Source organism: Idiotropiscis lumnitzeri, chromosome 10, assembly GCF_059441095.1.
Source record: "Idiotropiscis lumnitzeri isolate Australia: NSW breed Sydney's pygmy pipehorse chromosome 10, RoL_Ilum_1.0, whole genome shotgun sequence".
Classification (NCBI taxonomy): domain Eukaryota; kingdom Metazoa; phylum Chordata; class Actinopteri; order Syngnathiformes; family Syngnathidae; genus Idiotropiscis; species Idiotropiscis lumnitzeri.
The window spans coordinates 20,019,184-20,043,721 of record NC_142400.1 but is presented as its reverse complement, the minus strand read 5'-3'; the positions used below and the strand labels follow the sequence as shown (position 1 = coordinate 20,043,721).

Sequence of the window (24,538 nt, the reverse complement as noted above, 5' to 3'; positions counted from 1 at the left end):
TGTGAAAAGCATGGAAATATTCAAAAGACAAAATTAATATTTAAATTCCTATCGTATTACAAACAATACATTTTTTATTTATACTTTAATATTTCAACTTGTTACACTCTCCCCCGCAAAATAAATGTCGTCCCTCAGGGGTAACCACTAACCGTTTAAAGGGGCTCCGCTTGGTGGTCTGGCGCCTCTTTTTTTACATCCAGCTTGGAAATGTTCTCCACTTCCGCATCGGTAGCAGTGTGTACACCGTATATCAGGCCCTGCTTGCTGGCAGGCAAAACATCTCCTTGGAGCATAAACATGGCGGTTGTTGTTCCAATGGGGGGCCTGTTGGACCTGCATTTGGGGGGCTGCGGGGGACTGGCTGTGGTAATACTGTTGTTGTGCCATGGGTGGCTGGAGTCCTCTAACTGAAGGCGAGACATAGGACTGTGGTTGAAACATGGGCTGTTGTAGTGTCTCCTTAATCTGGGCTATCTCTGTACTAAGGGCCTGAAGAGATGCAACACCTGTCTTAAGTTCAGCTAATTCTGCTAACACTTCAGGAGATACTTTTGGTTTAACTTCCTTCACCGGGCACTTTGCAGCTGGTGGGTCTTCTGATTGGACCAAGCTTACATGTGTCGCTGTCTGTGGGTTGCTAAACTTCTTTTTATTTTTCCTTTCCGTCTCATTAGCGCATGCCACATTGAGCCTCTCTAATAAAAGCTCATCTGAAGTCTCAGTATCTTGCACGAGGGGCTGCATATCAATCCTGATACTGTCATTCAGGAGGCCAGTGAGTACTGTGTGTAGACACATACGCTGAACTAACCCTGGATCATACTGAAGCCCTGATCCTGACTCTTGGGATGCAAATAGTACTTTCTGCCTGAGGTCCAAAACTCGCATTAGGAAGCTTTGAGGAGTCTCTCTAATATTTTGTGCTTCGGAAGCTAACTGCTTGTAAAGCTCTGTGGCACTTCTTTCTTGAAAATGAGAACGCAGAATGCATCTAAGAGTGGGGAGGGTTAAGTTAATTTTTCCCTCCAAGTAGCTGCGTAGCTGCAAACCGGGGGATATAGCTCTTATAACAGCATCAACTATTTCAATCTCAGAGTATCCTCTGTTCAGTCCATTCTCTATCTGATGGGCAAGACTGGAGAATGTCAGTTTATCTCTCTGACCCGGATCACCTATTTGACCTGAAATTTTGAAGTCTTTGCGCCAGAGTGAACTTAGCTGGGGTTGAATGTTGGCTAAGGGAGGAATGTTCATTTGAGGACCTGGGGTGTTTTGGGGCTGGTGCAAAACATCCTTAACTGTCCGCTCGAGTTCCGATCTTTGTTGCTCGCTTGTAGTTCTTAGTCCTGCTGTCTCTCTCTCAGCTCCTATCCCTGGGCCATGTGAAGTTTGCACTACGTGATTATCAATGTCACACTTCAATTGTGAAATCTTGTCCTTCAATAACAATAATTGGGACATGCCTTCATCCTCGAGCTCCTCTAGTTCATCTCTTTCAAGATGATTCATAATGTGAGTGACCAATGATATACGTGTTTTCCGTCTCCCATTTCCAGATATGTTGAGAAAGTCACATATTTCCAAGAGATCATCTTTGGTCAGTACATGCAACATTGCCAGTACCTCTTCTTGTAGCTGCTCCATCATGCTGACAGTGCAGGAAATCAGTTAGCTGGACAGGAGTAGACGCTGAACTGGAAGGTTATCCTTTTCCTCTGATGATCTCTAATTGGCCTCAGTTGACAGGAAGTGACCCACCAGTCTCCAGGTCTCCTCAGCAGCAACGATTTTTCCCTGCAATCTGCATGGGTTGTGGTTTGAAGGATTTAGCTTGTTCAGAATTCAGCGAACAGGTCGTGGACACCGGACATCTGAACAGCAATCCCAGCGGTGCCTCCAAAATGTTACACCCTGAAACAGGGTGAAATAATCACAACAGTGTTGTGTGTTGTTTCCTCAGTAGACTTTACTAGAATGAGGAAAGTCTCCAACGGCCGCCTGCTAGGTGCATACAGACATAAATAATCGATCTCAGATTGTTCTTATTACAAACTATAGGAGAACCCAGATCGACAGCGTCACTAATGTGAAAAGCATGGAAATATTCAAAAGACAAAATTAATATTTAAATTCCTATCGTATTACAAACAATACATTTTTTATTTATACTTTAATATTTCAACTTGTTACATGTGCGCACCAATCTCTCGTTCGGAATCCTTCAAGTCCGTTATGCTACCACCATGTGGATTGAGGGCCTCATCTGGACTGAATTTAAAGGGAATGAGGGTAGCAGCTACATCAAGTTGGCTGTGTTTAGTCCCATAACAGCTGTTTCTAACTGCGCTGTCTATGCAAATAAAAAAAAAATAAAAGTCCAACCAAGCACAGATATACTGTGTTTCATGCGAGCCTTGTGCTGCAAATGACATGGATGGCCAGGTTTAATCCATACAGACTTGGGCCAAACATAACCCATCGAGGGCAGAGAAATGGGTGATGCGTTTCAACCAACCATTTGACCAATTTATCCAATGGTTTGGCAATTAACAGCCAATATTACAACAACGTCCATCCATTCATCCATTATTTGGAAACTGGCATAGTTGGGCACTCGACACTTTTTTGCTGGTCAGTCCCCGCCCTGCAGCCGCTATCTAGGTTCTATTCCAGAACTAAATCCTATAACTAAGCCTAGTATGTTGGATCTAATTTATTTGAAATGCGCTGTCAAGGGTATGTCCCTTTTTTTTTTCTTTTTTAAAATATTTGTGGGAATTGCCATGTTTGTGAACCATGCCAATTACGGGCTGGTGTATAGAAGCCAAATATGGGTCAAACGTTTGCATGTATTACCTGTGTTGAGCACTGTGTGGCGCTGTCACAAAGAGTAGAAACGAAAGGTGTTGACTGGGAAGGGCTTATACGTTTATGACCGCTTTAGCGGAATTTGTTAAGCCCTTTGGACGCTTTGTGTTTCATAGAGATTTTTAAAAAGGCCATATGCCCAGTTTTAATATGTGTTCCCTTATATGTTTAGTCTTTGAAAGCCATACTCGATAAGAGGTATGAGGAGTCCATGGAGAGGGCCAAAGAGCTGGTGTCAACTGCGTCAGCAGTTAGCCTCACACCTGTAGACATCTACGTATTAACATGGGTGCATCGGTGTATTGGACATCTTGCCTTTTCACGGCAAGCTATTCAGGCCTTTTGATAGCCTTTCCTTTTGCAAGCCTTTTTGGTTTATCTCGTTTTCTTGTTTGTTTTTATCATCGTCATTAGTTGAACTCTGTCGGCCTAGCGCATATTTTTGCTGATAAACATTTTGGTTCAAATTCTCCATCTGAGTCAACCTTTATCGGAATCCCACTCTGTCCAGAATATTCCAGAGCACGACAGGAAACGATGTCAAAGTGATTATGATCAGGCTCCCTTCAATCTTTATTTAGTTTTTTTATTTGTACAATGCAATACCCATTTTTCTTCTCTATTTTCTTAGCTCTAATTGTTCTGTTCAACTGCTGAAAGAGGGTGCCCACGCATGTGAATCTATGTGTAGGTGTATATGTGGTGAGTAGTAGTGACTAAAGTGACAGTGGTGGGTATTATTGTTGTATTGCACTGGAGAGGGGAGCCCTCTAATCTCGTTGCACACTTGAGTACAATGACAATAAAGGGATTTCTAATTTCTAAAAAAATAAATTTCTAATTAAATGAAGAGGGACCATTTTGATTTAAAACATCTCTGGACTGACATAGCAAAAGTCTCAGTGAAATGAAAAAATATTGTTACATACGGTGCGATATTTGAAATCTGAAATTCTTGCTAAAACAGTTAAACACATTACTTCCAAATTTTGAGCCAGTTAATAAATCAAAGTCAACATCCCATTTGGATGGAGACGCGTCATTTTACTACTTGACGCTCTGCAACACAAGATGACGATTAGAAGCGGCAATATAATTATTTTATACATGACTATGATTTATCAGTGAAATATAAAGTAACCAAACACTTTCTGATATTGTAAGGTTGATTTGTAAAGGTTTGCCTACCTGGAAAAACTGTTTCAGGTTTTTGAGACAGTGGAGCCAGCAAGACTACTGTAGACCAGGGGCCAGCAAACTTTAACACTCAAAGAGCAATTTTGACAGAAAAAGAAATTCCACACAAAAACCTTTTGATATTTGGAGTGATGATAACACTGCATTAAAAGCCTATTTAAGCAATCCATATATTAATGAAATCAGATGCTAATTATATATATATATATATATATATATATATATATATATATATATATACAAACGTATGCAAGGCGCAGGACAACAAACGCTGTGCACAAGTACAAGCAAGCATAAGATCTGATAAAACATGAAGACATAATTGTGAAAAGGATTCAACTTGAAGGGATGACCATAGGGTGTCGCTGTTTTTCCCATCATCCAATTTATTTTATGGGTTTTTTGGTTCTTTTCTTAGATAAATTATAATTATTTATTCTTAGTAAATTTTAAGGTGACCTAAGTCATTGTATGAGTCAATGTCAATTTGATATTTTTGCAGCTTTATTTTTACAGGATAACATCAAGTATTTTGAAAGTAACCTCTCTCTTTGTTGTTCAGTATTTCCAAGCCAAATAGATTTCCTATCTATGTTTTCATATAGATTATTACAGTAAAAAAAACTACTACAAGTTTGGAAACAATCTCCCTTTTTTAGATTTTTCTTACGAAGACATTTGAGGCTTTATCACTCAATAGTGAACACATGTTACCAATAAACAAACCTCTTGGTTTAACATTTGGAATGGAACAATTTGGCCCTTTAGGAGCAGAAATTAGTCAATTTTGAGAACCATCAGGTATTGCATCAAATACAATTAGAGTAGTCACAGAGCATAAAAGGTATTCCATAAGCAGAGCTAAATTCTTCATATGGATACAACTGACCTTCTTCGTTCAAAAACTGACTGACTAAGAATATATTATCATCCATCACTTAATAAATAAAGTTTCATCCTAAAATCGGATATCCTAATTATTCCAAATATATTATCTGTCGAGAGAGAAATTGTGTTTGTAAATCATCGACTATTACGTCAGAAGTTGACTCTGAAAGTTTGCTCATTTAAGTGGTAATTTTTAAACACTATAATTACATCTCAACAAAAATTCCAGAGCACCTACTGACTTGAAAACATGCGGAGTGATGAAGTTCCATATTGTGTTGGAGCTATTTAGATATAACTTGATCCACTTCATTTTAAATGTTGCGTTTAGCGAGGAAAAACCTAAAGTCTTAAGGCCGCCATGCAGATGACAGGGTATTTATCGTAGCATTCTTCTTTATATATGCATTTTATTTTTCCAAATGAAGTTAAAATGAAAAATTTTCAATTTTGACACAAGTGTCTTTTGATGCATCAAGAGCGATAGCTGAATATATTAATCTGGAGAGGCCTTCAACCTTAGCAACCTAAACTCTACCAGTTATGGACAGATCTCTTTGGAGCCAAAAATGTAACTTTTTTGCGACTGAATTTATAATTGGAACAAAATTGTCAATTAATGTCCCTCTTTTGTCTTTTTTAATGATGACACCAAGCAGTTTAAATTTACGTTTGACTGAGAGACTAACACAGCATTTATTACCGGAAGATCACATTTTGCTATGTTTAATTTAAGACTTGAGAAAAAACATTTATAACAACAATTGCTTTATCAATTTGAGACATTTTTTTAAATAAGTGTTGTGTCATAAGCGAGTTGGGTAATTAATAATGTTCAGTTTGCTATAGTGAGACCTTCTACATCACTATTTTGGAAGTGAACAAAGAGTAACTGCATCGGAAGAAGGAAGAGAAATGCTGAAATCAGACAACCTTGACAAATCCCTCGGTTGATATCAAATCTCTTGGTTGTGCCAAATGGAAGTAGTACGGAACTATTTGCGTTTGCATCTAATGTTTTAATAGATTTTCTAAATTTATCTCCAAATCCAAAGACATCCAAAGCTTTAAAAATAAACTGGTGTTGAATAGAATCAAAGGCTTTGCAAATATATATATAAAAAAGGATAAAACTCTCTTCTTCTGCTTCGTCTGAGTTATCTAAAATATAATCTAATAACCTTATATTGTTTGTAATATGTCTGCCTGTCATCAATCCAGACTGATTTTCCTCAATTATGTAATTTAGTGTTTCTTTTCATTTCTTTTAGCTCAACAAATTGCTAGCATCTTATAGTCGTTATTGAGGAGTTATATTGGCATCCAATTGGCCAACATTGAAGTAGCTTTCTGTGGTTTTGGAATCAGTGTCATTAATTATTGAGTCAGTGATAGAGGGAGCTTTTCATTATTAATACTATCTCTGTAAACCTTATGTAAAAATGGTGCCAATTCTTTCGAAAACATTTTGAATATTTCACCGGTCAAACCATCTGTTGCGGGACTTTTATTGTATTTTATTATTTTATAGCATCTTCAACATCCTGGGCTCCAATGTAACTTAAATCTTGGCGTCTGGTGTTACACATTGGTACTTGTGATAAATATTTTCAGCGACAAAAAAAAACATAAAAAATATTAGCAAAACAGAGCCAAAGCAGAGGGATGAAAGAGCTGGAGCTGTCGTTCGCCGGGTCTCACCGGCTTTCATAAAATGGCTACGCGCATGCGCTCTTAACTTCAGTCCCCTGGTACTTTTCGTCTGACACAAAACAAAAGATATGAGAGAAAACTGATTTTAAATAAAACTAATAAGAATTTTAAAAGTCTTCACGAATTAAACAGACATAAACCACCGTGATCACACTCAGTGGGAATCACATTTACCACAAATTTGTGTCAGATTAATTCGCCTATTGCTACATTTTACATGCTTCGGACCGCTCAACTCCTACACACGTTATAGGGATTTTATTTTGAAAGTCTGGGGCGGAAGCGGAGCTGTTATCTCACGCAAATGATGCATTCCGAGAAAGACGACCCCCCCCCCAACCTCTTTTACCTCGTCAAATCTCCGAACGCCACTTTGCCAAACTTTGGTTGATTTGGGAGGTGTTGCATAACCATAAAACCTATATACTCATCAAAAGGATTCTGCTTTTATTTTTAGCTTAAGGGCTCGTTTTCCGTGTTCTCCTAAGAAAGCAGACAATTATGGACCCCAGCGCGCCTCCGAAAGAGAAGTCTTCCATGGGCCAGGCGCCCCCTCCGCCCTACCAGGACAATTCGTACCCGGGATACCCCCAGCCTGGGCCTGGGTACCCTCAGCCTGGACCCGGCGTTTACCCTCCTTATCCGCACGTAAGTGCACCTGTAAACTTTAAAAAAAAAACTTGATGAACGACGCTCCTTTTGTATTTAGCTGGTAAATACGAGTTAACTGTTCGCTCCCTCAAAAATGCAGGAACGAAAGTCAACAAGATTTTCCCCTTGTGAAAAAGTTTTCAAACCACGTTAATTTTCTAATATGCCGCTTTATCTACTATATGAAATTTAGGACATGCTGTTTTATCATCTGTAATTATGAAATTCAGTTCACGTAAATCAGTGACTTCAGTCAGTTCAGTTTAAGGCTGACAGTTTTATTCCGTGGCTCTTACAGGAGATTGTATATCCACCAACATATGGCGGTGCTCCGTACGGACAGCAACAGTACACGGCGGGTCAACAGTACCCAACCCAGCCCCACCCCACGGTCACCGTGCAGCCCACGGTGTTCGTGACCCGAGGTCCTCTGGAGAACCCCGTCAATGACTACATGTGCTACTCCATCTTCACCTTGCTGTGCTGCTGCCTGCCTCTTGGAGTCGCTGCCCTCATCTACTCAATCAATGTGAGTTCAAGTCATTACCAGCCTTCTTCTATCCAAACTATGGCATGGGGGCCATTTGCGGCCCAGCGTTCATTTTGTAGAGGCCGCAGAATATTAAAAAATAAATAAATAAATAAAAAGGGTCCGCAATGATATTGAATAATATATAATGACAAATATTCAGAAAAAGGCGAGGGGCTCACGATTACTATTACAAACGATATCTTCTGTTAATAATAATAATTACGAGAGCTGCAAGCAGTTATAAAGGACCCTCGCATCCCTGGCCATGTTGGGTCCTGGATAGTAATAATGATTTAACATCTCTAGATGAGAAACACAAAGTTTGAAGTTGATTGAATCAAATCTCTCTGGGGAGTTTTTTTTTTTAATATGACATCTGGGAAAGGCCAAAAATGGGGAATATTTTGAAAGTAAATGAAAAAAATAGCAAACTCCCTGTTAAGATTAGCATGAATGGCAGCATTCGACTGAAGCTCCCCTAAAATGTTCTTAAACCCCTCTAAATGATTTTATTTATTTATTTTATTTTATTTTATTTCTTTAAAAAAGTCCCTAAAAGTTCAATATTAAGTGGGTAAAAATACTTTTAATCAATTGTAACCTAACTCATTATTATTCACTTTAATATGTTCACAAATTTGTGAGTTTTCCTTTTCTTCTATTCAATCCGTTCCACTCAATCATATTGAGAGTGTCCTTTCTAAAAGTCAACTCCATGTTTTCTTTGTGAGATTTCGTGCCTTAACACAGACTACGTTTACATTCAGTTTGTTCCCTTTTCAAAACCCGAATACTGGCAAGATTCGGAAGATCGGAATATCCCAATTGATCACAATTAACGTATACAGAAGTAACACTGTCCGCTAACGCATGTCAACGAGTTATTCAGTATGTTTTAGAAACCAGAATTTTGATTTTAACCAGAATATTGCATGAACGTAAATGTATTAAGTATCAGACGATTAAAAGCAGGAACGAGTGAAAAAAGAACATGAAGGATGGGAAAAAAAGTTTTCTCAAGAATGTATGGGCCTTATTGTGATGTGGCGTAAAAACAGGTATAACTTAATTTTTGTGCCCCCTCAAGTCTAGTCTGGCGTGATTAGTGCCAAGTTGTGCCTGACCGTTGCACAGAGTTTCCTCGCCCATGACTCATACGACAATTTGATAACAAAGTAGTCTGCGCTCGGGCATAGAAAAAAGGTGCCTCGTCATTTTCTATTTTGTAGTGCCCAGAATGCAAAATCTAAATCTTCATCACTGCTGGTCGTAACAATGAGTTAGCTCTTACCTAACAACAGAAAGTCCCACGCTACTACTACCTAGCTTGTGAATTTTTGGCCCTTCAGAGACATTGTTGCTCTCTTGTCAAACAGAGTCTCGCAACAGCATTGGCATTTAAGGAAATGAAACGCTTTAGGTAACTTCATCTTAGATATCTTTCGATGAACCAGCCAATAGTAATAATGCATACTAATTGTTTCTACAATGATTCACATAATTCTGAATAACATAGTGCTGTCTACTCTGCGGTGACATTTAGATGTGGTTGGAGTAAGCAAACTCTTTCACACTATTCAACTATATTCCATCCAATCATAGCACCTGTTCAGGGTCTTCTGGAACTGATCCCATCTGACTTTGCTGAGGTTGAGAGACTACATTAGATTAAATCAGATCATGAAGTTGAATGTTTACTGTACAGAATCGCTGGTTTATGCTTATGGAATGATGAGCTATGCACAATTTATATAATGGTAACATTGTTCTAATTTATTATCACTCAAGATGGAAAGGCAAATACACTTTTAGAAACTGAGTTTTCATCAGGATGTTGTAATTGTCAGATTGTTCAGGTCACTCACAGGGTTAAAAACGTCATCGTATACCAGTGAGTCACTGTAATGGTATGAAGGAAGAATACGTCTTTAGGGTGAAATACCAGTTTCTGTAATTGCTCCCATGTGGTCAGCTTTAGTAATTGAGGATAAAAACTTTGTTTTCTTAAACCAGTGAAAACAAAACTTCTATTGTGCTGACTTAACCATTTGAACATATTGTGTGTTTGGACATTAGACAATGTTTATTTAAAGTTGTCATATAAGGCCGCAATGTTTGTCTTCAGAAAGTTTGGCTCCTTTGTGTTTTGACACTCTCTTTATTAGGTAGTCATGTAGAGACCTAACAAACTTCGTCATTGGGATCTGACTTTCTCAAAGTATACAAATTTAATCACCAAAGTAAAGCTGTCACTATTGGATATTTTTGCTCCACTCGCGTGTATGATAAAGTCCGTTTTTTTCAAATGATTGTCGTTTATTTGGTATTGTTTCGAATAAAAAACAAACAAAAAACAACTAAACCACAATTAAGCAATATCACATGAGGGGGATTGATGTATTCACAAACTTTATGAAAATGATTTAGTTACTGGTTTGGTCATTGTTATCCAAAGTAAAAGCAGATGTTTACAAATGTCTTATTTTGATTAAAACCAAAAGTTAATCAGTCTGCTTTCATGAAAGACGACATAAAACAGTGGATAATTCCTGTTGGGAGGCTGAAATCAGAGAATTTGGAAATATTTAAGTTAAACAATGGCTTTAAACCATTAGCGCCCCTGATTAGTGTATCACACGGTTAATTAACTAATTTAGGCACACTTTGAATCACTTGGCAAGAGGCATAAACCTAATATTTTCAAACATCCTGTGTGGATGAGACATTTTACTGTTTGACTGATCCTGTTACAGGGCGGTTGATTGGTTAGCACATCCGCCACACAGTTCAGTGGTGCTTCGGCCTTCGTGTGTGGAGTTTGCATGTTCTCTCCGTGCCTACGTGGATTTTCTTGGGGTGGTACGTTTTCCTTCCACATTCCAAAAACATGCATGGTAGGTTAATTGAACTCTCTAAATTGTCCCTAGATATGATTGTGAGCGCACATGGTTGTTTGTCTTCCGAAAACATCTGGGATAGATTCCAGCATGTCAGCAACCATTGTGAGGATAAGCGGCTTGGATAATAAATGGATAGACGGATGATCCTATTTCAGTGTGAGACAGTTTTTCTGGAACAACAAGCTCTCACTCATTCATGAATAGTATTTTTAAAATCAGTTTTATGCGAGATAATCCTAGATGAACAAGTGACACTCATTTGTATACTTTCAGATTACGTCCTCAACCATTTCCGTTCCAATTTGCTGGAATGTTGCTGCAACAGTTGCTGTGGAAAAATTTTTAGGAACCAAAAGCATACTTGAGGGAATGTTGATTATGCAGAAATATTTCCTCTTCTGGGAATTGACCAAGACAGATAAAATAATATATCAGACTATTGAGAGACTAATTGCATTCACCCAGCTTTCTACTAATTTACTTTCTAGTATACTCTGTTTTTTTTATATTTTATATATTTTTTATATTATTCCAAAAAAGACCCAGGTCGGATTTGAAAAAAATCAGAATTGTACTTTTTACACTGCATGAAAATGTTGTTGCATAGGTGCAAAAAAAAAAGAGCTGTAGTGAGAACGCAGTCAAGTGGGACTTCATTTGTGAACAATCACTCACGTTGTACTCATTATTCAACATCTGAATATGACATACTTTCAGATTGAGCAATTGTTGAATTTGACTCATTCGGTTTGTTGCAAATGCTCCCTTAAAATGACTTCCCTTTCAGGCAAGTAGGCCGACACCCTTTGGACTAACTTCAATAATTGATTCCCCTTTATATCACAATGCTTCAAACCAAAAGTCCAGATGGTGTTAACAGTGCCCTAAAGTGAATTTTGCATTTTCTAAACTGTTTGTAGGAAGAGGAGGGATGGGCAGGGACAGCTACACTGGAGGGACAAACTTGACTACTCTTCATCAATCTGGCTCCCATATTTTTTGGCCATGTCATTCAGACTATTTGCGAGCTGTGACATTGACCTTATGTATCTGACAGTCTTCCAGCTCCGGCTGTTGTGAATTGCGCTATATAAAGAAAGTTGTGTTGTATAGTATTTCTTCAAGGAATGTTTCACATATGTTTGCCCTACGGCGAGATGCATTATCGTCTCGAAAAATGACTCCATCTTCCCCAAAGGTCCTTACAAGTGATGGGATCAGAAAGGTGTCCACAATGTCAACGTGAACTTGTGTATTTATTGACGCCGAAAATAGCAGCAGTCTCAACAGTGCCTTTGCTTGACATGCAGCTCCATATCATTAAATGATTGTGGAAATGTTTTCGTCAGGTAGTTGTCTTCATAAATATCATTGGAACGCCACCAAACAAAAGTTGCAGCATCATCACCTTGCCCAATGCAGATTCATCACCGAATCGAACTTTCATCCAGTCATCCACAGTCCACGATTGCTTTTCCTTAGCCCATTGTAACCTTCTTTTTTTCTGATTAGATGTTCACGATGGCTTTCATTAAGCTTTTCTGCTTTCTTACAATTGATTCGCAGACATTGACTCTCGTTTCTTCCCTATTTGTTTCTCATTTGTTTTGCTGTGCAATTTCTCTTTTCAAAACATTGCTTTAAGTCTTCTGCCTTGACGCTTTGATGTCTTCCTCGGTCTGGCAGTATGCTTGCCTTTGAGAACCTTCCCATGTTGTTAATAATTGGTCCAGATTTTAGACAGCTGACTTTGAACAACTAACATCATTCGCAACCCGTTGCTTTTTTTTTAAGACGTTTTATAAGCCTCTCATTTGTTTCAATTGACATTTCTCATGTTGAAGCCATGTTGAAGCTGTGATTCGTTTTTTTCAGTTTTTTTCTAATTAAGTAAAAAGGATGGCAATGTACAAATGTTTTTTGGCAGATTTATCAATTACTCCAAAAATCATTGACTGAATATTCACTTATTGAAATAATCATCAGTTGCAGCCCTTCTACAAACTATGTGTTTTCCCAGTCAATGTGGGCCAGACGATCAACCAGCATAGATGTGTGCAAAGAGATCCTGTGAGGTTTGCGCAAACATCCTGTAGGAATCCTTTCAGGAGTGCATGTAGGCGTCACTCACATGGACGTAAATAAATCCAAGAATGCGGGTTGTTTTGATAAGTGGTCTCCCTGCCTTTTAGACGCACAGCACATCATCGAAAATTATAGAACGTACAATTCAATGAGCTGCACATCGTCTACTTGGCATGAAACGTCACATTCTCTTGTTACTAGCAATAAACGTATGATGGCTTATTGTACTAACTCATAATATGCTCATGTAATATGCAATAACGAACCGTACCGATATAACAGGGGGACTGACCGTCTAAAAAGGGTCACGTGCCCAACTCTGGTTATAACCTACACAATGACACTTAGTTACCTGGAACACATAGGACATCAGCAGCAGTTCCTGCCACATATAACCCAACGAGCTGCACATTGACGTTTACACAACTTGCAGGTTCAAAAGACCCCATAGCTGTCTCAGGTGCCTTAATGGACTTCAACATTGTAAACCTTGCACATAAAATTATTCTAACGAAAAAGTATGCATCTGGGTAGGAAGTATGGATGTTATTAAATAGCCTAACATTGTCCAACAACGTCAGTACGATGGATTCTTCATCGGCACTTGAGAGATGGCTGGGAGGGCCAACAAGGAGGTTGCTTTGATTTTGTTTGAAATATATCTGTTGTGTCACTAATTTGAGAATGTTTTGGAGACACATTGTAGTTGGCCTTGCGTGCAACTTTGTGTTGCTGTTGTAGGATGTGGGCCATCAGGTGACAGGCAGTGAATGAAATTCACAATGTTGGATGAAAAGCAAACCCTAAAGGCTGTGTTCATATTCTTACAATGATCAATTGTGTGTTGACTGTAATTATAAAAGACTGCACACTTTGTGACAGCTACAGCTGTTGTGAAAGCACTATGTAAATACAGATGTAGTGTATCGTATTGTAATTTTCCATCATGCAAGCACACTCATAGATGACCAACGCTGTCAGATATTGTTTACCTGTGGCGGATCCAGTTAATCAGTTAAGATTCAGAGCATCATATTATTTGTCACAAAGAAACATTTACTGTACCGACGTTTAAGGAAATAAACAGTTTAAGATCATATTAAGCCCACTTGCACTCAAGCACAAATAAAGGTCAGGACATTAAGTGCGAGGAAAACCACAAACTTTCCAGAACCCGAACTGTTACACTTTCTAAAGGAAATGAGTCAAATTGAAAATGTGCAAATGGAATCTCACAAACAGAAATATATATAGGCATATAAGTCACAGCACCTTGATATTGTACAGACAAAATTTATATTATGGTGTTCAACCACATCCTTGGCTAAAAAAAAACAAAACAAAACTCAAATATCTGCCCATAAATGGAAACTTCCGTCTTTCCATTACATTTAGCGCTCGTCCTCATTCGGATAAGTCACCAGTGAGGTAGAAGCTATCAAAGCTGTTATGACACAAAAAGGGTCAGTAAAGCCTGGCCTAGTCAGCAGTCAATCACAGGGCACACAATAAAATAATACATAAAAATAAAATGGAGAAGACATACACAAGCACAGGAAGAACATATAAAGTCCACACAAGAGGGCCTCCTTCATGTGAATAGGCAACAATTTGCATCTAGAAAATGTGTGAGGAAGAGAAATTTGCCTGCAGTCATTTGTATCTAACGGCACAGTGAGTGTGTAGCTCGTACGCTGAGGTTGTGTTCAGAGATGTCCTGTGAAGAAATGTTGATTATGTTGCCTGGAAACAGAAGTGCAAAAGACAAAACTTACAGAAGTAAGCACACGTGATGGGTGAACACCGTCAACTGCACTGCATGTGCGGTGGGGTTCGAGAGGGGCAAAATTGTGATTGGTGTCTAGGGGAGAATGGAAGCAAGAGAAAGTGAGAAAGGTCTTCCTTTTCCTTCTTCTCATCCTAGAGGAGTGCGTGAAATGTGCAGTGCTGCTCAGCGTGGGTTGCGACAGAAAGGGATTACAGTACTGAGGTTAAAAATATGGGCATTATACAAATGACCAATTTTATTAACGACATTTATCAACATTTGTTCGTATCTATAAATGGTTGTCAGTCAGATGTTCGTAACTCGTAGACAGCTTGTATGTTTTCCCAAATGCAAGCACTACGTAATATTGATATTTGTGATAGTCACACAACACACAGTATGTTCATTTCAGTCAGCTTCAGGGAAGCAATTCTGCGTATGTGTTTTGTTTTCTTTTGGCCTCTGTTGTCAGAAGCGAAGAAGAACCTAAAAAGAGGAGTGTAGACGTTTGTGTAGACCACGATTGGGCAACTCCGGTCCTCAAGCCCTATTATCCTGCAAGCTAAGCAAAAACTGGTTAATGAACCCTAATCATTTCAATCAGGTGCGTTGGAAAAGTGAGACAAATACAAGTTGCCCACCCTAGTAAATATATTCTAAGCAAAAGGACTCTGTCAAGGTCAGCATCTAGAAAACACGAATGAAGCCACACATAATGATCTGAAATACTCGTGCAGCATAGAGAAGGCAGAATGAGGGATGATTCGTGTTACAACACACAGTAAAAACATACACGCAACCAGGACAAGTAGCAAAGTCCTGGGCGGAGTCAGAACTTTGTCCTGTTCAAACAACTGAGGATAAATAGTACGTCATGATATGAGGGATCAAATATCATCAGGTCTCAGTGGGATCATTACAATGTAAAGACTGAATCTGTAAATGGAATGATTGTTGGCAATTACATGGTCAAGTGTAGCCTAACATTTTCTTCGCTTCAACGGATGTTGCAATAGGATAAGAGATGCTGTTGCCCACACCTCAAGACAAACCATGTGTGCAGTGTAATGCTGGTCATGCAAGGCTGATTTGGAGTCAACCAACCTGCTTTGAATTTGGTCTGCAACAGTGTTCTCGCTCAGTTGAAACAAATTTATGACGGGATTTTTCAACCTTTCAGACTTCTTCCGTTGCTGCACCTGTGCAAAGTCCACACATAAACTGCTTAAATGACATCATGAAGGATGTTGTCCAGAACAATAAAACTATAACTAGCACTATAAAGTCAGTATCAAGTTTCACTGTATGCGCATGACACTACTGCTACCTATGTTGAAGATGAAGAGCTCAATCCCAAAATGTCTAGACATTGTTTTTCAACTTGAAGAAAGATCTGCTTATAAGATTGATCGTACTAAGAACGTTTTATTTTCAATAAATGACTGGGCTTTCCCATTCAAAACAACAAAGTGCAACAACATTAATCTATTTGTCCTCTTCAGCGCTTATCTTCACTTGGGTAGCGCCGCTAAATCTTGCTTCACCATGTTTGGTTTGTACTGCGTCATAAAATCTTGCTCAATTGCGACATATGTTGGCATGATAATAAAACTTTTACACGCTCGCCACCAAAAAAGGACTCTAGGTATACTGTATGTATCAATGTCTATGATTAAATATCAGTCACTTGGAGCTGTTACTGCAAATGGCTGTTCATTATTCCATACAGATCTCAGGGTTTTCATTGGCAAATGCAGTTCAGAATCAGAATCTGAAATCAGAAATCCCTTTATTGTCATTGTACTCAAGTGTGCAACGAGACTAGAGAGCTCCCCTCTCCAGTGCAATACAACAATAATTCAGATAAATATATAAATTAGACAAACAAGAGAATAGTTAGTGCAATGGAAAATAATACTGAATAGGGTATATAAAAACACATCACGTTGCTGTTCTGCAAGGTAAGGGTGGTTGTGTGTGTGTGTGAGAGTTTAGAATGGAGATGGCTCTTGGAAAGAAACTGTTCCTCAGTCTATTGGTCCTTGATTTGATGCACCTGTAGCGCCTGCCAGAGGGCATCAGGTCGAACAGGTGTGAGTTTGGGTGGGTATTGTCTTTGACGATATTGAGAGCCCGGGCGGTGTAGATGTCCGACAGTGAGGGGAGAGGGCAGCCTCTCTGTAGGCTGTCTCGTCACTAACATGAACATGTTCAAGCAAGCTCCCAAAATATAGCATGCACTTGTCTTTTAAGTGTTGTAAATATTCTCAGGACAACAAATCAAAATCAGACTTAACTAAGTTTGTGCTCATACATGGTGCCATTCAGCTTTGTTATGCTTTTGATGGACTGATCAAAGTTCTCATAGTTGCGATATTCGAACATTCATTAATATCTCAAGTAGTTGCAGTGGTGTTGTATAGATGTTCGTGACATTGTGGAAGTGTGGAAGGACATTATGGAAAACAGTGAACCGGTAACAAAAATAAAAAGAGTCTCTTCTATGTGTTTTACGGGGAGAAGCAGTTTCTGCGATGAGCAGCTTGCACTCCTACAAGACCGTGGCAAAAAGCTGACAATGAGCAGCCTTCTTTAAACTCACATGAACAAACGCAAAAGACACGCCCCTCTATCATACTCATCATCCTGGTGCCAGACAAATCTTGTTATTAAAAACAACCCTAAACTCAATAACAAATTTACATCATTTTTGTGTCATCTTGTTAACTAGCTAACAAAACCAAAAAAACAATGAAGACAATTGTCATGACCCGTGTCGGTCATGGCAGAGTTTTTGTTGTTGTTTACGCGTCTCCCATGTCTTTTGTTGTTGTTTTGGTTTCTGTCAGCTGAGTAGGGGCATTTCCCCTCAGCACTCCGTCCCCACCAGCCACGCACCTGTTCCCCGTTAGCCTCACACACCTGATGCCCATCTGCTCCCCTAATTACTGGACTATATGAACACCTCACTCCAACAACTCATTGTCGGTGCATTGCTCTGTTTGGACTGTCACGACCGCTCCCTGATCTCGTTCACGCTCTCGCTCCCGCTCCCGCTCCCGCTCCCGCTCCCGCTCTTGCTCCCGCTCTTGTCCCTAGTTTTTGTCACTGTCTTTGTTCCTGGTTTTTTTTGTTCTGTTTAGTCACGTTTAGTTCGTCTTTGTTATTTTGCACCCTGCCACATTTGTTTGTCCTAGTACCTTGTTTGCCTTTTGGTTTTGTTTTGTTAAATAAATTCCCTTTAAGTTACCCTTATCCCTGCTTCCTCGCATTTTGGGTCCACCCCCTCCTCGCCGACCGGCGAACCTGACAGAATGCACCGACCAAACCCGGACCCAGCGAGAAGCTCTCGGCGGCGTCGTCGTCGTCGCTCGGACTACCCGCCTCAGCCTGCCGACCAACCCCGTGTCCTTCGCATAGGTTCCACTTCTCGTTCCGCGTCTGTTTCCTACCCGTCGTTTCATGATAATGTCAATGATTACCTACCCGTCATACCTCCCCACCTGATTATTGACTCTGATTTCGACGACGACTCCGAGTCGGAATTTGCATGCGATTTTTCCTCCCAAGATGATTTTTGGGCACCCTTTGGTTTTGATCCCTTTTCCCCTTCTGCCACTGCGAGCCCTTACTGGGGCACCCGGTTGGCCTACGGGGCACCCCCACGTGGCGGCCAACGACGGCGCCCCAGTAAGGGTTCTGCTACTCCCCACGGCACCACGCGCGCTTCACTCCCCGAGTCACGCAAGTCACAGCCACGTCGTTCACCTCTTCCCCCGTCAAATTCCGCACCTGGTCACGCTCCCGTTGCGTCTCACAGTTCACGTTCACCGGCACCAGTAGTTTCGGTCCCTCGTGTCTCTCGTTCCCCTGACACCCTATGGCGGCAAGCTGATAGGGATCAGGTCCCCCGTCTCGGCTGCGCCCGGTCCGCCTGCTGCGCCCGGCCCGCCGCAGCCTCCACGTCAGCTGCAGCAACCCATGCCGCCTCCACGTCATCGGCACAGACCACGCCGCCTCCACGTCAGCTGCAACAACCCACGCCGCCTCCACGTCAGCTGCAGCAACCCACGCCGCCTCCACGTCAGCTGCAGCAACCCACGCCGCCTCCACGTCAGCTGCAGCAACCCACGCCGCCTCCACGTCAGCTGCAGCAACCCACGCCGCCTCCACGTCAGCTGCTGCAACCCACGCCGCCTCCACGTCAGCTGCAGCCTCCAGTTCCGGCCCCTCGTCGGTTGCAGCCTCCAGTGCCGGCCCCTCGTCGGTTGCAGCCTCCAGTGCCGGCCCCTCGTCGGCTGCAGACTCCAGTGCCGGTCCCTCGCCGGCTGCAGCCTCCAGTGCCGGTCCCTCGCTGGCTGCAGCCTCCAGAGTCCCACTCCGGCTCCCCGCCAGCTGCTGAGCCCCGTCCCGGCTCCCCGCCAGCTGCTGAGCCCCGTCCCGGCTCCCCGCCAGCTGCTGAGCCCCGTCCCGGCTCCCCGCCAGCTGCTGAGTCCCGTCCCGGCTCCCCGCCAGCTGCTGAGTCCCGTCCCCGGCTCCCCGCCAGCTGCTGAGTCCCGTTCCGGCTCCTCGCCAGCGCTTCAAGTCCCTGTTCCGGCGGAGCACGCCTTGCGTCCATCCCAAGTTCACGTTCCGGCGGAGCACGTCTTGCGTCCGTCCCAAGTTCACGTTCCGGCGGAGCACGTCTTGCGTCCGCCCCTAGTTCACGTTCCGGCAGAGCACGCCCTGCGTCCGCCCCAAGTTCTCGTTCAGACGGAGCAGATCCCGCGTCCGTCCCAAGTTCATGTTCAGGCGGAGCACGTCTTGCGTCCGTCCCAAGTTCTCGTTCAGGCGGAGCCCGTCCGGCGTCCGTCCCAAGTTCTCGTTCAGGCGGAGCACATCCTGCGTCCGTCCCAAGTTCACGTTCAGGCGGAGCACGCTTTGCGTCCGTTCCCTGTTCCCGTGCCTGCGGAGCCTGTATGGCGTCCGCCCCAAGCCCTAGTTCAAGCGGAGCACGCCTTGCTTCCGCCCCAAGCTCACGTTTCGGCAGAGCACGGCCCGCAGCCGTCACTCCAGGTTCCTGCCTCGGCGGTGGACGGCGACCAGCTGCCTGCCGTATCTGCCTCAGCGGCGCCCGGCGAAGCGCCGCCGCTCCCGGTTCCGGTGCCCGCGATGGACGACGGTCCGCCGCCGCGTCTCGCCTTAGTCTCGACGACGCACGACGACCCACCATCGCGCCCCGCTCTTGCCTCGGCGGCATCCGACGACCCGTCGCCACTGCTCGTCTTGGTCCCGGCAGCGCCCGACGACCCACGGCCGCTCCTGGTTCCTGCTTCGGCGGCGCTCGACGATCTGCCGTTACTCCAAGTTCCGGTCCCGGCGGTGCCTGATGATCCGTCGCCGCTCCACGTTCCTGTCTCGGCGGGGTTCGATGACCAGCCGCCGCTCCACGTTCCTGTCTCGGCGGGACTCGACGACCAGCCGCCGCTCCACGTTCCTGTCTCGGCGGGACTCGACGACCAGCCGCCGCGCCGCGTTCCTGTCTCGGCGGGGGTCGACGACCAGCCGCTGCTCCGCGTTCCTGTCTCGGCGAGGCTCGACGAACAGCCGCCGCTCCGCGTCCCTGTCTCGGCGACACTCGACGACTCGTCGCCGCTCCACGTTCCGGTCTCGGCTGCATCTGGTTCGTCACCGCTCCAAGTTCCTGCCTCGACGGCGATCGACGACCCACCGCCGCTTCTCGTCCCTGTTCCGGCGTCCGACGACTCGCCGCCGCTCCAAGCTCCTGCCTCTGCTGCTCCCGGGGTCCCGCAGCCGCTCCTCGTCTCGGCCTCGTCAGCGAACTCCATGTGGCGTTCGGGTCCTCCCGGACGTCCGCCTGAATGGCCACAGCTGGACTCGCTGCTCTGGCCCCCCGGCCGGCCGCCTGAATGGCCACAGCTGGACTCGCTGCTCTGGCCCCCCGGCCGGCCGCCTGAATGGCCACAGCTGGACTCGCTGGTCTGGCCCCCCGGCCGGCCGCCTGAATGGCCACAGCTGGACTCGCTGGTCTGGCCCCCCGGCCGGCCGCCTGAATGGCCACAGTTGGACTCGCTGCTCTGGCCCCCCGGCCGGCCGCCTGGATGGCCACAGCTGGACTCGCTGCTCTGGCCCCCCGGCCGGCCGCCTGAATGGCCACAGCTGGACTCGCTGCTCTTGCCCCCCGGCCGGCCGCCTGAATGGCCACAGCTGGACTCGCTGCTCTGGCCCCCCGGCCGACCGCCTGAATGGCCACAGCTGGACTCGCTGGTCTGGCCCCCCGGCCGGCCGCCTGAATGGCCACAGCTGGACTCGCTGGTCTGGCCCCCCGGCCGGCCGCCTGAATGGCCACAGATGGACTCGCTGGTCTGGCCCCCCGGTCGGCCGCCTGAATGGCCACAGCTGGACTCGCTGGTCTGGCCCCCCGGTCGGCCGCCTGAATGGCCACAGCTGGACTCGCTGGTCTGGCCTCCCGGACGCCCGCCTGACCAGTCTTTTGATTGCGGGTCGTGGTCCCGCCTTCCGGCCCTCTTCCGCCCACCCTCGTTTTTGGACAATTTTTTTTTTTTGTTTGTTTTGGGACGTCTGGGATCCGTCCCTTTGGGGGGGGTACTGTCATGACCCGTGTCGGTCATGGCAGGGTTTTTGTTGTTGTTTTGGTTTCTGTCAGCTGAGTAGGGGCGTTTCCCCTCAGCACTCCGTCCCCACCAGCCACGCACCTGTTCCCCGTTAGCCTCACACACCTGATGCCCATCTGCTCCCCTAATTACTGGACTATATGAACACCTCACTCCAACAACTCATTGTCGGTGCATTGCTCCGTTTGGACTGTCACGACCGCTCCCTGATCTCGTTCACGCTCATGTTCTCGCTCTCGCTCTCGCTCCCGCTCTTGTCCCTAGTTTTTGTCACTGTCTTTGTTCCTCGGTTTTTGTTGTTCTGTTTAGTCACGTTTAGTTCGTCTTTGTTATTTTGCACCCTGCCACGTTTGTTTGTCCTAGTACCTTGTTTGCCTTTTGGTTTTGTTTTGTTAAATAAATTCCCTTTAGTTACCCTTATCCCTGCTTCCTCGCATTTTGGGTCCACCCCCTCCTCGCCGACCGGCGAACCTGACAACAATAGTCTTGTGTTTTTGTACTTGGCAGCGGTGATAATACTCGGCTGTATTTCTCATTGTGTAAAAAAGTCTGTTGTTATCCACTAATAAGAGACCCCAAATAGATCAATCAAAACCAGACCACAAAAAAAGGCCTAGAAAATCCTGCACACACATTAACAATGCAGAAACTGCTAAGAATAAAAATTAAAAAATCAACTATGCATCTTGGGATTCTCCTCAATAGATATTTAACATGAAGTCACTATAAGAGTGGCACAGTAATTCTTTTAGCGCTCTCTTAGTAGGAAGGATTTTAAGATTGTTCGGTTCTTAACGTAAGGACACCCAGCATCCTCTGGATCATCCGTACAAGACGGGTCCTGTGACCGTATCATCAAGCGCTTCTTTGTTCCCCAAATCATCAGCTTGCTCTCATAGTTTAGCAAGGAAGGACCAACGGACAATATCAGTCACTGTTTGTTCTCTCGGCTTCATGGCAGAAAATATGATTAGTATTTCCTGTCGTAGTGGTAGCACCAAGGCACTATTCATCATTAAGTGGACGTTTCGAAATAGCACACACAAATCTAAACTAGGTTATAGGTCCATTTAGTTTTAAAGACTTTTTAGAATTGGAAGGAAATACTGTTTTTTTTAAGTGTAATGAAGTCAGTCACACACACAAACACGGAAGTGTATTCATGTGCTGTGCCTTTAAATGGTCTGCTCTCTCTCGACAGCGCCTTGTCGCTCCAGCTCTTGAGGGCTTACTGAACCACTTTACAGGGTTTCTAATAGCCAATCGTTTCACTTTCTTTAGAGCCGTGCTGAACGAAGAAACATGAGGAAGTGGGGCAAATGATGTTTACACTGTGTGAGAGAAAGCACAGTTGGATTTCAGGAAGCGTGGTTCGTGGAAACAAGCAATATTTGTATGAAGAAATTGAAAACTGACTTAAACCGAGGAGCCACTTTAATAGCTACAGTTTGTTTATCACTCATGGCACATGAATGAAGGCACCACGTTAGTAGTAGTATTATAAATCTTACATCACTTCATTTAAATTAGCCAAGCCAAAGGAGCAGACTGTGTAAAAAGAGATGGCAAAACCCATCACTTAAAAAACAAAAGCTTATATGCATTTTACAACATCGCTACATCGTGCAACTGAGATTCAAAAGTTTGAATGGCCACAAAACCAGTGTCCGAGTCTCGGCCATTCATGAAAAGTAGCTGTCAAACCCCGCCAAACACTGTGCGCCACTTGGGAGTAATCGACTAGTTGACTTCTTACATTTATCGTACACAGCTCCCTCATGATCACCACCCACCAATCAAAAAGCCTCTTTCTGGCTTGCTTACTGTTCAAAGCCAAAATTGTAAAAATCAAGTCACGAGGCGAGGTCCTGACCATCTAGTGTTGGGCTGTCCCTGTTAGGCATTTATTAATCATACAAACAATTGCTGAAAAGTGGCCCCTCTGGCGAGATCTTACAAAAACTGATGCACATGTTTTTGTTGTTTAGATTTTAATAGTTTCATAATAAATATTAGGATGGCTTCCCTTTGTAACGTCTTACTGCTACTCTTGCTCTCCCACTCCCAGGAAAATTGGATTCTTTTAGTTCAGTTTTGTGGCTAGAACAGCTGTGCTGACTTGACTTTTCTTCTGAGGCCTATGTTAAGATACTTGACGTTTCTGCTACACACATGGCTAGAAAATGTTACTACTTGCAGCAGTCGAATCTGTTTTAACTATATTTTTATATACATTTAAAAAAATGATGTGCAACTTATTTAACTGTTATTATAGTTTTTTTGTTGTTACATTTGACTTGCAAAGCTTATAACAGACAATTTTTTTTTTATTTACCTTTAGCCTTTTTAATTGTATATTCACTCAATAGATCAATGTAAATATACTGTATTTCTTTGATGGCAAATAATCTCAAAGAAATTATATTTGTATGCCTTTCCCATCAACTGGGCCAGCCCTAAGCAAAGTTTCCTTCGTGGGCCCTCTAACTGATCCGCCGCACCACTTGCGCCGCTGTTGATGACTCTAAAACCCATCATGTCAATGTGACTGCAGCAATCTCCTCATTTATACTTTTTGTCATTGCATTGGAGCCTTTATAATCAGCTACCACTGTACAAGTCAAGTCAGGACTATACCCCTGAAAATTTTACATTTTCCTGTCTCCTTATGCATTTTTATTTGGTCCAGTTGAGTTAAGTCATTGAATTTACACTTCAATGCAATAGACTGATGATTAATATTTAAACACAAACAAAATAGTTTTGTCCTAATATCAGATAAGAGTGAGAATTAATGCATTTTTTGATTTGATTGAGCCCAAGGAAAGTAGCTGAGGTAAGTTAGTATTAAAGTACCAAAATGAGTACCTACTCCTTATTACGTACACATTTTTATCTTTATTTTATAATGGTATAAGATCAAATGTACCATGTATCATTGGGGTTGTATGATTATTGTTGTTGTTGTTGCTGCCAAATTATTAAATACCTAATATTGTAAGCACAGTGGTGCCAACCGTTTTTTTTTATATAAAACAATAAATACAGAAGTAAATAACACGTACATGGCCAAACAAGCCTAATGCAAGTTGTAACGTTAAGTGCACGACATCTTTAGTTAATGCTAGCGAACTCTAACGTTCCTGAAAATAAAATGAATAGGCACAGTGCACAGCCACAATTCAAGCTTTTTTTCCTTTTAAAATATCGGTCAAAATAAATGATGTTCCGTCATGTGATGATGCAGGGGTAGTGAGGCTGCGAAATTGGCGTATAGGCAATACTATAAAAATTTTGT

At 43.1% G+C, this 24,538-nt stretch overlaps 1 protein-coding gene across 1 annotated transcript in view; it reads left to right on the top strand.

Annotated features, from left to right (window-relative positions):
- Positions 1–6,961: 6,961 nt before the first annotated feature.
- The window catches only part of LOC148329607 (uncharacterized), a 24,763-nt gene continuing 7,186 nt past the window's right edge, over positions 6,962–24,538 (top strand). Inside the window, exons 1-2 of the mRNA XM_088305767.1 lie at positions 6,962–7,317; positions 7,619–7,849. Coding sequence (XP_088161893.1) covers positions 7,171–7,317; positions 7,619–7,849 — 378 coding nt within the window. The 5' untranslated portion in view covers positions 6,962–7,170. The remainder of the gene's footprint in view (positions 7,318–7,618; positions 7,850–24,538) is intronic.